The 13,925-nt window shown below is 37.2% G+C and overlaps 1 protein-coding gene across 6 annotated transcripts in view; it reads right to left on the bottom strand.

The window, feature by feature from the left end:
- COL14A1 (collagen type XIV alpha 1 chain) overlaps positions 1-13,925 on the bottom strand; it is a 114,193-nt gene that overhangs the window by 73,113 nt on the left and 27,155 nt on the right. For all 6 annotated transcript variants that reach the window (XR_011678389.1, XM_071421714.1, XM_071421716.1 and 3 more), the window contains 6 exons: positions 6,786-6,941; positions 5,970-6,089; positions 4,468-4,632; positions 3,911-4,072; positions 2,398-2,546; positions 1,336-1,465 (listed from right to left, as the gene is read on the bottom strand). Coding sequence is in view for 5 of the 6 variants with exons in the window: in XM_071421714.1 (XP_071277815.1) it covers positions 1,336-1,465; positions 2,398-2,546; positions 3,911-4,072; positions 4,468-4,632; positions 5,970-6,089; positions 6,786-6,941 (882 nt within the window). In the remaining variant the exon portion in view is untranslated. The remainder of the gene's footprint in view (positions 1-1,335; positions 1,466-2,397; positions 2,547-3,910; positions 4,073-4,467; positions 4,633-5,969; positions 6,090-6,785; positions 6,942-13,925) is intronic.

The raw sequence follows: 13,925 nt of genomic DNA, 5'->3' as shown, positions 1-13,925 counted from the left end.
TACATGAAGTTCACATCTCTCTTGTGTTGGGGGTACCCAGCACAAGACCAGGCAGCCAGGTGTGGCCTCATCAGTGCTGAGCAGAGGGCAGGAATCATCAGCTCCATAAATCTGCTGGCAATCATTTCCTAATGCAATCCAGGAGGCTCTTGGCCTTTGTGACAAGGGTGCTCTGCTGGTTCACAGTCAGTTTGTTGTTTACCAGAACCCCCAGGTCCTTCTCTGCAGAGCTCCCTTTCCTCCCTCAGTGTGTAGTGACACATGGGGCTGGCACTCACAAGGGTCAGGACTCTGCACTTCCCTTTTTTGAAATGCATAAAGTTAAACTTGTTTTCCTCTTCACATTCCTTGCCAGATTCAGCTCCAGGTTGGTCTTGGCTTTTCTAAACTTACCCCTGCAATATTAGACAGCAGCTTTATACTTCTCCTGGGTCATTTGCCTCTTATACATTTCTTTTTGATGTCTGCATTCTGTTGCAAGCTTCTTGATTATCCCTGCAAGCCTCCAGCCAGCTGGTTACCAACTGGCCAGTAGGGACCTTTCCTGAGCTGGTAGGATGTGATCTCCTTCTCCACCATCAGCTCTTCCTTGTTTCTGTGTATGATCTGCAGCAGAGCACTGGCTCTTTGATCACTTGGGTCAGGAAGGTGGTAAAGCACTATAGAAATCCTATCGTTTTCTTGAGCCCTGCTGCTCTGTTCTTTCAGCACATATCAGCTATTGATATACCACATATGGACTTCTTGTCTCCTAGTCTGAACTATAAAGTTACTCTTTACCTCCTTTCCTAATATTTTCATATTTACTAAAAAAACCCCTGCACTTTGTATGCAAATATATTAAACTGTAAATGTATTAAGTCTTACAATATCCCAAGGCATCATTTTACAGACAGAAAATAATTAAACCATTGAGAAAGAAACTTACAGAGTTACCTTGCAATCTTTGGCACTGGTGGGAATCACATGCAGGTATTCCAGGTCCCACCTAAATCTCCACTCATCAGATCATCTCCAGCTACAAATCTAGTTTGTAAAACTTGGCTCCACACCCAAAACACAGGAATGTTCTAATTTAGGGTTCAGTACAACCGACTTCAAAGTTCAGCCCAGAGATAAAACCTTTCTCAGTGTTTAAATATCCACAGAGCATTCGGACTTAGGAGCTTAGCCCAGAATCATTAAAACAAAATTTAATTTAAGGCAAATGCACTAAAATAAGGTAAATTGAAAAAGACTGCTTTCTGTCTCTTCTGAAAAAGACTAATGCCTGTACAGTCTGACTAATCAAATCTGACTAGTCAAATCTGCAACAAGCACACTAAGGATACTCACGTGTGGTTTCTGTTCCACGGAGGCCCTCACTGGCAGCATTGGAGTAGATAGCAAATACAGCTATCTGGTACTCAGTTAAAGACATCAGGTTTTTCAGAACTGCTGTTGATTCACTTCCATCTACCACGACCTGTTTAAAAGAAAATTTAACTAAATATGCATAAAGCAAACAAACTATATCACCATAAAATTAATCAATTCCTCTTTCAGGCGATTTTTACAGTGTACTAAAGTTCAGTTCATGCTGCATTTATGTACAGTAAAGTGTCTGAAAAAACAGCAACCATATACATAGTCAAAATGCTTATCTGATATAAATAGCCATTCAGAACAAAGGAAGTGCTTAGCTGAATAAAGTGTATGGGATACAGTTTAAGGATGCATACATGGCACTTTTTGATATAATATCATTATAAATATTCCCTTAGTACACACACAAAGAGTACTTCAAACTTCCATCAATCTATATCCCTCCTAAGCTAGTTTCTAGTGCAAAAGGAAACAAAATATAACCTTAGTTAAATCCTTTTGCTCTTCTGCATTTCCATTCAATTTGATAAGTTGTCAGCCGGAGTCAAAAGCTTGTTCCACTGCATTTTTTCCATCTCCAAAATGTTGAAGTCCCATCCAAACAAACAATTCCCTCCAAATCTTCAATGACCAATTGTAGATGTCCCAAAATGTACAATCTTCCTTTTATAAATATCTTTTTCTTAGAACTCAACATCACCTCCTACCTCTTCTGCTCTTGTAAAAAGAGTGGTGCAGGGGGTGTCAGTAGAATTGTTTCAAGTAACCATATATGGTAAGGAAAAATGCAGGCACTTCACCCCAACCCCTGAAAGTAATTATTATTATAGCATTTAATTTACTTTAAATTGTATGACAAGACATGTAGCCTGGCTACTACCTAACCTTTGTCACCATCCAGTGTGACCAACCTCCTTTCTGGAGCCCTCATGGGAAATTTCAGAGTGCATTTAAAAGAGGACCACAGATTTCCTGTCTCGTTAGTTGCCCCTCCTGCATTAAAACCTCCTGGGCATCTTTTGCTGCTATTACCTCTTCTGGCTGTCCTCCTCGAGTGGGGTAGTACACCACCCTGTACTTTTCCACTTTGCCTGGTGCATGAGTCCAGCTGACCCGGAAGCCTCTGGCTGTTACCTCCGATGTGACCAAATCCGAGGGAGTCCCAAGAGAAGCAATTGTTCCTAGGTTGGGGACAACACAAATTTTTATTCCCTTCTGTACAATAATTGCTTGGTTTGTTATGTTTGCTGAAGCTCTAAATATTGTCCCCCATCAGAAAATCAAATAATTGGCTACTGCTCACTTATTTAGGTTACTTTCAATGGAAACAAAGAAGTAATAATGAGTACTGCAAAAGGAGTTTCTCTGGGACTAAACCTCCCTGGTCTTTCATAAATCTTTATATGAAAAAGACAAAAATACAACACTAAGCCTTCTTGACCTTCTTCCCATCACTATTGCCAGACCATTCTGCTGGGGTTTTTTTCAGGTTGCTTTCCTCCCAGTCATGAAAAACATACAAGTACATATACAGCTGTGATCTCCTGTGCTCCTCAGCAGGTTGGAAACTGATACTGCCTTCAGCCTGCTGAAGAGACACAGTGAACAGTGATCTTCTCTGGCAATCATTCTTTTCCACAAAGATGTCTCATCTATCCATGGTTTTTCCATCTTCTTCTGCTCAAGAGAGCCTTCTTTATTGATATATATTACATATATCTATATATTATATTGTATATATATATATATATATATATTATATTCAATGTGTATATATATATATATTATATTCCATTTATCCATATATATTATGAGAGAGAGAGAGATAGAGAGAATAACTCAGCATTTCTGTGCTATTAAGGAATCACAAACCAATAAATAGAAACAAAAAATCCACTGAAACCTTTCAGAAAGAAAGGCCTCAGGTGGAACTGTACTTCTGGCAAATTGCAACATTTTTTTGTAGCCAGTTCTTTTCTTCAGAACAGTCAAAATAATTGTAGTCAGAGGAGGCTTTTTCAGATAAGAAAAATTTTCTTTGCTGCTATATTTTCTTATGAACCAAAATATATTTTTTGTGTATTAAATTAGAAAGAGGAAAAAAACCATCAAGAGGAGGGACAAAGTAATCTAAATAGTTGAAACACTTGAGTACTTATGAGACAGTAAAAACATTAAGTTAGGAGATGGAAAGCACAGCACAAACATAACAATTCCATGTGCAGCTGTTAAACTAATTCATCCCCAAAACTCTGTATTACAAATAGATTTCTTTACCCACCACTTGGAAATACAGCAGAATGAATGCACTTTTTTTTTGTACTACCAAATACCATAATATTTACCTCTACTAAAAACAGAGAGCAAAAGATCAAAGATATCTAAGCAAGAACAAAACATAGCTAGGAAGATAACTTCCCTGACAGTGGAAGCAACAGAATATATATAGCATGAGTCTAGTGCCAAAAGCCAGCTTAGAACTGCAGGTATTTGATTTGCAGCTCTAAGTTCATCATAAGTTACATTAAATTTTGTTTCTGTTTACCTTTGATTTCCTTTTCCTGCTCCTCTACTCGTGAGCACACTGTTCTGGTAAGACCTTCCACAATGGTATGCATGAAGTTAAAGTCAGCCACGTTGTAGACATGTGTGCTGTCAGGCTCAGAGGCAATCTCTTTGAGTTCATTGATATCTGCATTCTTTACACCTTTTATTGGAAAGGAAAATAAATAAAATATTTGCAATGAAAAAGAAAAAATCTTGTATACACAGAGATTGATAAAAAACTAATAATATAAAACTCTGTTATAATGACCAACTTCAAATTGCTTTGTTTTTAAGATGTCAATGCAAGATATTAATTTCTGCCAGTCTAAGTGGCATTTTTTCAGCTGTCTCATGAAAATGTAGCATCCATGTATACTGCTAAATTCCAGTTATAACAGCAACGTTATAAGTAATTCTTATAAAAGATACAAATTAATGATGATATGATTAATGATGAATAAGGCAGAAAAGAACACTTCCTTAGTACAGCCAGCAACAGATACAAATACACCAGAGTACAATGGGACATGTACGTGGATATGGCAGAATACACACCAATAGCAAACAGCTCAATGCCAGCATCTCGTAGGTTTTTAGCAGGAGGGATAACATCATCTTGGGACTTCCCATCAGTAATCAGTATCCCAATTTTAGATACCCCAGGTCTTGCACCTGCTTCAGGCTTAAAGCTGTTTTCCAAAATGTAAGTTAAGGCGAGACCTAAAAAAGAAAACATTTTAAAAGACTTTTACAGATGAAACATCCATTAGCTTTGCCAATATCACAGTGTTTGTTTTTCTACTCAATGTAAAAATTCTGATGAAGAATAAGCATAAAAGAAGAATTTATTTACTGAAAAATTTAATTTCAACAGCAGCCTAAACCACAGAGAAGCTGAAATTTATTTTTAGCAGCCTTCTGATCAATCAATATATTTTAAACTGGCTATGAAAACGTAAATTGATATTTCTGTAAAAACATTATCTTTTTTTTTCTTACTCTACCAAGTTCTAGCAAGTTATACCAGGAAGTTCCCTCTCCCTATATTGCTTATATGAAAGCATATGCTCTGGATAGCTTATTAAATCCTCATGCTACATATAATCTTACTTTTGTTTGGTTTTTTATTTGTTCCAACTTACAACCTGAAAAAAATGCTTTGTTTACTCTAAGGGAAAATCTGATTTTAATAAATGTTAATTATTTAAAAGGAAAGAAGAACAACAGCTCCAGGACAAACTTACACATCACCATGAGATCTTATCTGAAAACTCTTTTAAATCTTGCACAGCTAACGTTTCTAACTAATTTTCATCTAATGTCCATATAAAATAATCATGATAATTTACTACTTCCTACCACTCAGTAATCTCACTCCTAGAATCATACTAGAGTTTTCTGTCCTTTGTCCCACTGCAATCACTCCTACCAAAATAAAGACTGTTGCTTATTGTTTCTTCTGCTCCTTACCCGCCAGGGGAAAAAAAAAGCAACAATTTACTTAAAGCCATGTCTGGGTCTTTGGGTATAACATTACAACATTACTAACTGCTGCTTTGATGACACTGGAATTGTATTCAGAGACTGTACTTTTCCCAGATTGTCAGGCATCTCCCACTTATCCATCACTAAGCGTCTCTGAGGCTTTAGTGCTTTAACTACTAAAAGGTCAATGGAAACCTAAAAGCCCTGGGTGGTCATTTGTAAAGTTAGTATTACCAGTTGTCAAATATTGAAACAACATTCTTTTCCTCTCCAGAATAAAGCTCTGTGCATGAACATTATAAATGGACTTTGCATTATCTTCCCAGCAGGTAAAAGATTTTACTTCCAGCACAGAGACTTAGGTAACTTTGTGTTATGAGACCCTGTCCTGATTCCCAGTGAAGCCAATGGACAAGCACTTCAGAAAAGTCTTAACTGACACTGGATAAAGCCCTTGGCAAGCTGCAAAACCCCTATCCTTTCTACCCTTCATAACCAGCACTGGCACTTCTTGGGCTGTGCAGCAGAATGTGTTTTTTACTAAAAGGCAAAAGCCAAAGCATCCACGATACCTGTCAATGTATTCCCTCCCTTATAGGGCAGGTTACGGACTGCATCCAGAACAGCTTCCTTTGTGCCATAGGCGTTCAGGTGCCACTCAATTCGGGGATCCCCGCTGTACTGTGCGAGACCTAAAGAACCAGAGAGGAAGGTGATCCATCAGAAGATAAAACAGGCTTTTTCAAGTATATAGACTTTATGTACTTGGTTTCCAGTACCTTATCAATTAGCTTACTGCAAATAGCTTTGCTACCATGCTAGAAAAACTGCATTGGTTGACAACAAAAAGTAGAATGAAGTTGTTTGAGGTGGTTAACTTTGAAGGCCTTTTACTCAAGCACTAATTAAATGAAAAGCAAAAAAATACAAAACTTTTTCAGTTACTAACATTGCAAAAATTCTTTAGAAGAACAATTTTACACCTTTTATGTACTTTTGAATGGTAGCAGATCAGAAATATAACATTTCAGCCAGTTTAAAGCACAGGAAAAGCCATCCATTTGCACATTCTGCCTGCAAAAATTAAACTGCAAGTGTTTGAGGCCAAAGCTGATTGAAGTCAGTAAGACTTTCCACTGTTTTCATTTTTCACTAACATTGCATTAGAGTTAACTAAGTTGAGGATCACAGTAAACTGTGAAGAACTGTACTACAAACATTCCAGCAACATTACTCTGATGACAGAAGTGCCAGTGCTAGATGAGGATGAATCTTGCAAAAAAGAGTAGCATTGCGCTGTTAACTATCCTGAAATGATAACATTTTTACACTGCTGGAGAAATATTGTCAAAAAATATTTGATAATATTTAGTCATGTGGCACCTTACCTACTCTTGTTTTCTCAGATCCCACATTGAAAGCAGAAACCAGGTTTTCCAGGAACAGTCGAACAAGCCTGAAATTGAATCTGCCAATACTCCAAGAACCATCTACTAGTATCACAATATCTGCAATTGCTGGAGTTTTACAGGTAAACAGGCTTCCTGTAAATCATTAAAATTAAATCAATATTATTAATTCAACAATAAAATTGTAATCCAATAAATATATGCCTTCCTCCTCCCACTAAGCTTGGTAATTAAAGCTTTCTTCCATAGAAAAAAAGCAAAATGACTAAACATGCCTGTTCTAACTTGTTATAGAATAGTCTGGCCATTATCTACTTCAGTTCTTTCATTAAAATGTTCAAAATTACTTCTGGGAGGCCTATGAAAAGAAATCCTCCTTCTAGAAATACTTGAGAAAGAAAAGAGTAACTGCTATATAGCACAACCAAACGAAGAGCTGGTTTTCACTCCCAAAGCATGTACACAATTTCAGTCCCCATACACAGTGCATGACACATAGCCTTAGGCACAGACAGTGCAGAGAGAGCTACCTAGAGATGCAGACATATAAAACAATTATCAAGGCCCTTTTCACAGGCAGTAGAGAAAACCAGGTGTTTCTATAGAACTCAAAAGCCCTATAGAAAACCACTAGGCACCACTGTAGACTTGTAAATCCAGAAGTGAATCTCACTCCTGCTCCTGGGAGTTGAGCAGAACTGAAGACCAATTGAATATGCTGTATTAAACCTAAGTAGGAGGCACTTAATACAGCAGAGGTAAAATGCAAAGACCTCAGATTCAAATTCACAGTCTCTATGAGAACAGGCATGAGAATGAAGCTTTAGTCTTACAGATATACAGAAAAATGTGAGAGCATTAAAAAAAAACCAACAAGCTAAACAACAGAAAAGATCTGATCACAGTTAGCAGTACATATTAATGGTGTCTAAGGCTTAACTAACCAATGGGAAAATCAAAGAAAGAGAAGTAGAGATTAGACACATGTTTTACAGAAGTGGATGTGTGACTGTAAAATTAATGTGGCTGAAACAGTGGACTCGTATTATAGGGAAGGAAACAAAGGAATGGTGCTACACAGGTATAAGAAATAAGAGTTTATGTTTGAAGTACAAAAATACAAACTCCACACCAGATTGGCTATAGAATAAGAAGGGAAGTAGGAAAGACAAACTGAAGCAGGTTTAGTAGAATAGATATGATGCATCACAAACCATTTAGGGATGAAAATCATGACCCTCAATACAGTAAAAAACAAACTTAGTTTAGTGAATTAAGCTGCAGCCCAACTTTTATCATTTTTGTCAGGATCCACTGTATAAGTTAGTTCACAAAGAATACTAACAGTTCAACATGGTGCTAACAGGAATCACCAAGTACACTGCCAGAAATAAACTGATTTGAGCAGAGATGTTCAGCAAATAAAAGAAGTAAGTCAGTAGGAAATTATCTAAAAGGTTTTTGCATTAACTCCCAATAAATTCTCCTGATACACAGAGAAAATAAAACACATGGTTAGCAACACAACTTTCACAACATATTATTAATGACAATCTTTTCATTAAATACAAAACTATAGTCTCACAGGCAAAACCAATCTGATGTGCAGAAGGAGTTCCATTGGTAATAATTAAGGGTTAGATTCATACTGTAGTGTAAATCCACTGAGTATTAAACCAATTCCATAAAGTTACAGTTAATGTCTTAAACGTGTACTACAAATATTTTTAGAAGAACAGGGAACATTTCCTACGTGCAACTAGCAGTGCAAAATAAGTTCTAAACACATGACAAAAATTCCACTTACAACGATGCCAAAGCAAATATTTTATTTTAGCTTTTCCAGTACAAGACAACACTATTTGAATTGGCAACACATTTTAATGTATTGACACTGGGGGACATTTAGTAAGCATCAGAAAAATGATCTTAAATTGGAACATAATTCCAAAAGAGGTCCAAATCTTTATGTCACTGAAGTCAACAGAAAAACTTCCCTTGATTTCAGTGGGACTGGAATATGTTTTGTGATTTAATAGGAATCTACTAGTCATGGCAAAATTAATGTTTTAAATATCTTTGGCAAATAAACTTCCTGTTCATCAGTCTGCATTGCTTGCAGTATCTGTCTTCCATTAACAATTGTGCCATTCTCACACTGGCCATGACTAGCATTGCAAGCTTCAATAGAGCTACTGGCAAAGTAAAATGCTACTCAACACCAGTAAGAATGAAAGCACAGGACTCCTGATTCACATCCAAACAGCTGTACAATAATACAGATGTAGCTTTCAGTGCTATCCCAGAAGTTTAATCATACAGCCCAATGAGGATAACAGGATTTGTGTGGTTGTATTTTCCTTCTCTACTTCTAAAATCTTGTGCTGAGTATGAAACCCAGTTATTACCTTTGGTAATATTTCATATAATTTCATATCAACAAGTTTTGCCTATAAGGCTTCTTTAATCCTGTAGTGATGGCTTTGTAGTGAAAGATTTTATCAGTTTTAGTAAATCCATGCAGTGAAGCAAAATTCAAAGAATAAAGAAAACAATAACGACATTCCTTTCAATGTTTTATTTCCACATCATCAGATCAATGCAAATAGTATAATCCAATTATTTTTTGTTAAAGAAACTTGTGAGGTTTGATCCAAGATTGTACTGCAAGGTCACAGTGTGAAAATTTGTTTCATTCTTCGTAGGTAGGAGATACTTGTTGAATCTTTTCTGCATAAAACATTTAGGTTTTGTTACTTCTGTACACCCACTATTTTGCTTATGTTTTCTCCTTGATGTACTTAATAGAATTGTAGAAAGTTCCCTAAAAGGGAATAAACAACAGTGAGATATTAAACAGAATAATGCGGTGATAGAATCTTTAAAACCTGATAGGAACACAAACACCATGACATCCTAGTTAATAAATTTAGTCTAAAAGACACAGTGTGTAGCAAATAATTTCTGCACCCCACTGTGCTTAGCCAGTTTCCATTGCCAGTTCTTGCAAATGTCTTTTTCAATAATTTTTCCATACAGTCATACATGGTCACAAATTCCTGTAGGGTTTGAGGGTAATTTTGAACATTTCAAGTATATTCACAATTTTAACTGGCAATTTTCCCAACAACATTTCTTAAAGGAGGATGACAGCATTTCAATAGAATAAAGCTCTCAACACTCAGTGTTTTAGTCTACTACAAGGTTCAATAGTGTGATCATGTTCAATAGTGTGCTTATTTCCCTTTTATTCAGTCATCAAGAAAAGAGTAGTGAGAGAGAAGGCCCCACTTCTCTCTGAAGTATACAATACTCACCGCTTTCAAAAGTAGGACAGTAGGGAAGAGACCAGTTACCAAATTTTATATCATGTTTCCTAATATCATATAGAAACCATAATTCTGATTCAAGGGCTGCATTCCACCACAAACAATAACAGAGCCTGTGATCTTTAGGTAAGCAAAAATAACAAAATTGCACAAATTGTAAAGTCAGAATAACAACCTGTATATTTTGCACCAGCAACTGTCTCCAGTTGCTTCACTTAAAATTGGAGGAGAATTTTTATGGGGGAGAAAGTAAAATATTAATGCACAATCTTCCTAGCACTACTTGGCAGAAGGAACTTGCCGCTCTGCCAGAAAGCTGAGGAGGAAGGGACTCTGCCTGCTCATTTCTGCTTTTCACAGAAGAAGGCACAGACTCAAAATTTCACCTTCAAAGGCACCAACATAAAGGGCTACCAACAGTGTTTTAGGGTGAGGTATTTGCCCAAAACCTGCTTCAGTACCACCAAAAATCAAATCACCATGTAGAATTTTGGTTCCTTGGTTTCAGGGAAATTTTTCAAAGAGCCAGCATTGAAAGAGCTTTGCATCTGCCAGATGAAGTTTTCTGAATTTGATTCCTCAAGCCCCTAGACAGCGAAGGTGATTTGCTGGCACTTCCAATATGCAAGTGTTACACCACTCTCAAAACCATGCCAAAACTGTCTGAGAGTGAAGCCAGTGATGGCAATGCTGAAAGAAAGATCCAGACAGAATTTTCTGGGACAGAGGGAGTGTTATTGGAGACTGCAAAACAGGACCCTTGAGTCACCCCACTGAAGGGAATGGAGTGTACAGAGAGACTTGAGAGAAGCTCTGACAGTGTGGGGGCTGCACAGAGCACAGCAGGCTTGACAAGCTCCTGGAAACACTGACCACCTCTCCAGGGCTGCATTCCCCACCTGTGGCTATTCTTCCACACATGTGCTGTGAGCAAGTGAGCAATTGTAAAAACAGAAGCTCAACCTCAAAAAAACCTGCAGGCCTTACTCACACAGAAATACAAAACTATAATTTTTAACCTAGAGAAGGGTATTTTGACTCCTGTACTTAATACTACTACTCTTTGAAAGTTCCTTGAAATGCAAAGGGAGAAGCTGCAAATACAGGCACCATCACATGGGAGGACTCAAGGCTTTAGACAAACCAGTTCAATTTGCATGCAGTTATGATATGTTTTACAGAAACACATTTGATATTTTGCCTCCCCTTGGTATGAAACTCTGCTCTCATTTTCAAGAGCCAAAACACACACTTCTCCTGCTAGAAGTTAAGACTATAATTCTTTCTGAGTCTGCAATATGTAGTTTCCTTTCTTACTCCCTGTCACAGTGGAAAGTCAAATAATATATGTGGAAGGAGAGGAAGAAAGTTCAAGTAGAGGTGAATAATAATAATACAGTATGAATAGAAGACTCGTTCATGGGATAACAAAGCACAAAAGGCAAGAAGTTTGATGCCAGCAATGAGTGAAAAATACCTTGTGAATAAAGCATGAATGACAGAGAACAGCCAAACCTCCACAGCAACTGACAGCACCACACTGAGCAGAAGCACCACTGAGGACAAGGGCAGTGTAAATCTACATTAGCAAAATGTCACATCTTTTATTAAAAAGGGTTAAAAAAACTAAGGGTCATGAGGCAGTGTCCAGCTCCAAAATTCAGCAACTCACTAGTCCACACTTCTGACATTGATATTATTGTTCTGTGCTGGTGATATCATCCTTGCACTTGGACCTCAGTTTAACACATCCCATATGTCAGGCCTATGGACCAGACAAATGCATATAACATAACTGCTGTTCTTTAAACTAGATCCAACCACAGCTTGAATTTGAAGAACCCAAATGTTGGAACATTAGGTTTAACAAGCAGCCCAACAAGGTTAGAAGTTTGTCCCTGGTCCCTAGGAAAAAAAGAAAAAGCAGCCAACCCTTTTCCATGTGCCCTATTCCTCTCCAGGAAACTAATATAGCCCAACTGGCAAGCCTACAAATTAGTTATTTGGTGGAGTTGGAATATTAAGATTTACAGAACATGTTGTGTCTAATCACATAGTTTAAAAATTTTCTGCTTCCAAAACACAGCAGTTACTAAATACTATTTATAGCATAGCTTCTCAATTTAAGGCCACAAAACTAATCAAAGCACTAATTGATAACAATTAATTACCTATATATGCTGGTGATAATTCTCAAGTGTGAGAAAAGGAAGCATAGAGCTACTTTCTGTGCACTTTTTCATACACACACAATGACAGTTGTACTTCTGCAGTAAGTAGTCACTAGTTTATAAAAACTTCTAGAACTTTCTTTCTAAATCTGAACATTTTATTTTGAGGGACAAAAAAGTAACTGTGAAAGAAAGTGCTGATGTCTCCTTACAGTCCATTGTTGATTGATAGCGCTGAAGAACACAATGTCTGCAGCAGCTTACCAAACAGCAATGCTAAACACTCCTGGTCTGTGTACCTAGACAGAAAAATATGGTTTTATATCCCCCTAAATTTAGAGTTTAAAGCATTTGTTATAACTTCTCTTCCAACAGACAGCATGTCAACACAGAACAAAGCATGCTGCTGAAGTCTTTCCTGAACCTGAAGCCCATCCTGGCAATACACTGTGTCCATTTAGCCACAATTTACACTGTAGATGATCAGTAGTCCTCCTGTAAAGTACATGAAACCTAAGAAACTCTTCTGCAGATTATAGTGATAACTCTCTGCTTCTCTTTCTTCTCAGTTCTGCATCTGAGTGCATGAATGTTTTAAATGAAACAGCTGTCTCGAGGTCTAAATTACTTTTCAAGACAGAAAACTGTATATTTTATTAATATGGTCATACTTATCTACCATTCCTATGTAACAAATATGCCAGGATTTAAAAGGCTTATTTCTCCTATTTCTTTAGTAAGGCATGAAATCCCTGACAGTTTTCTTTGGCTGTCTAGAAGACAGTTAATCAGGGCACTTCAGACAAAAGTGGTACTCAGAAATCCTCAACATTAATTAATGTGTATTAATTAATTAATTAATTAATTAATCTAAATCCTTCTAAACCATGGTAGAGAACTGGTCAGTGCCCGAGCTCGTAACACAACAGATAAAGCAACAGAGAAGAGGCTGCTGAGAGAACAGTCTGCATACTTATGAAAGTAGTTAACACAGAAGTAATGAAAAACTAGTTGAAACAAACTGCTACAGCACAGTTAAACTACAGCTCAGCATTACAGATCTAAGTACATATGATCTTATGGACAGTGTATCTAGAAACAAAAAGGATGGTGCAAGACAAATGCAGTGCAAAAGGCTTCCAAATTCAAGGCCCTATATTAACTTTATGCAGTTCTTGAAATAATATTTTCATTATGTAACCAGTATATATGCTTATATAAATACAAATATACAGTGATCTTTAGAAGCATCACTAATTTAGGATGTCTCGTGTCAATCTAGAAAACCTCAGGATGAAATTTGTGCCCTCTTGAATGCAGCAATTCTTCCATTCTCTAACTAACAGAGATGTCTGAGTAAATACATAACTCTGAGAAATCTCAACTCCCAGAATCACAGGGTACTGGAGGTGGGAAGGAACCTCTTGAGTTTGGTCAAACTGCCCTAATCAAAACAGGGGCAACAGCAGCAGATTGCTCTGGGACATGTCCAGTCAGGTTAAAGAGTCTCCAAGACTCCACAACCTGAGTAACCCCCTCCGGTGTTTTACCATCCTCATAGCAAAATAATCGTTTTCTTTGATTAAATCTAATTTACAGTTACTTTAGTTTGTGTCTAC

This window comes from Agelaius tricolor, unplaced genomic scaffold (assembly GCF_023055355.1).
Source record: "Agelaius tricolor isolate 1412-34295 unplaced genomic scaffold, bAgeTri1.0.p SCAF_2, whole genome shotgun sequence".
Taxonomy (NCBI): Eukaryota; Metazoa; Chordata; class Aves; order Passeriformes; family Icteridae; genus Agelaius; species Agelaius tricolor.
Note: the sequence above shows the minus strand (reverse complement) of the source record. Positions and strands in the feature narration are given on the sequence as shown.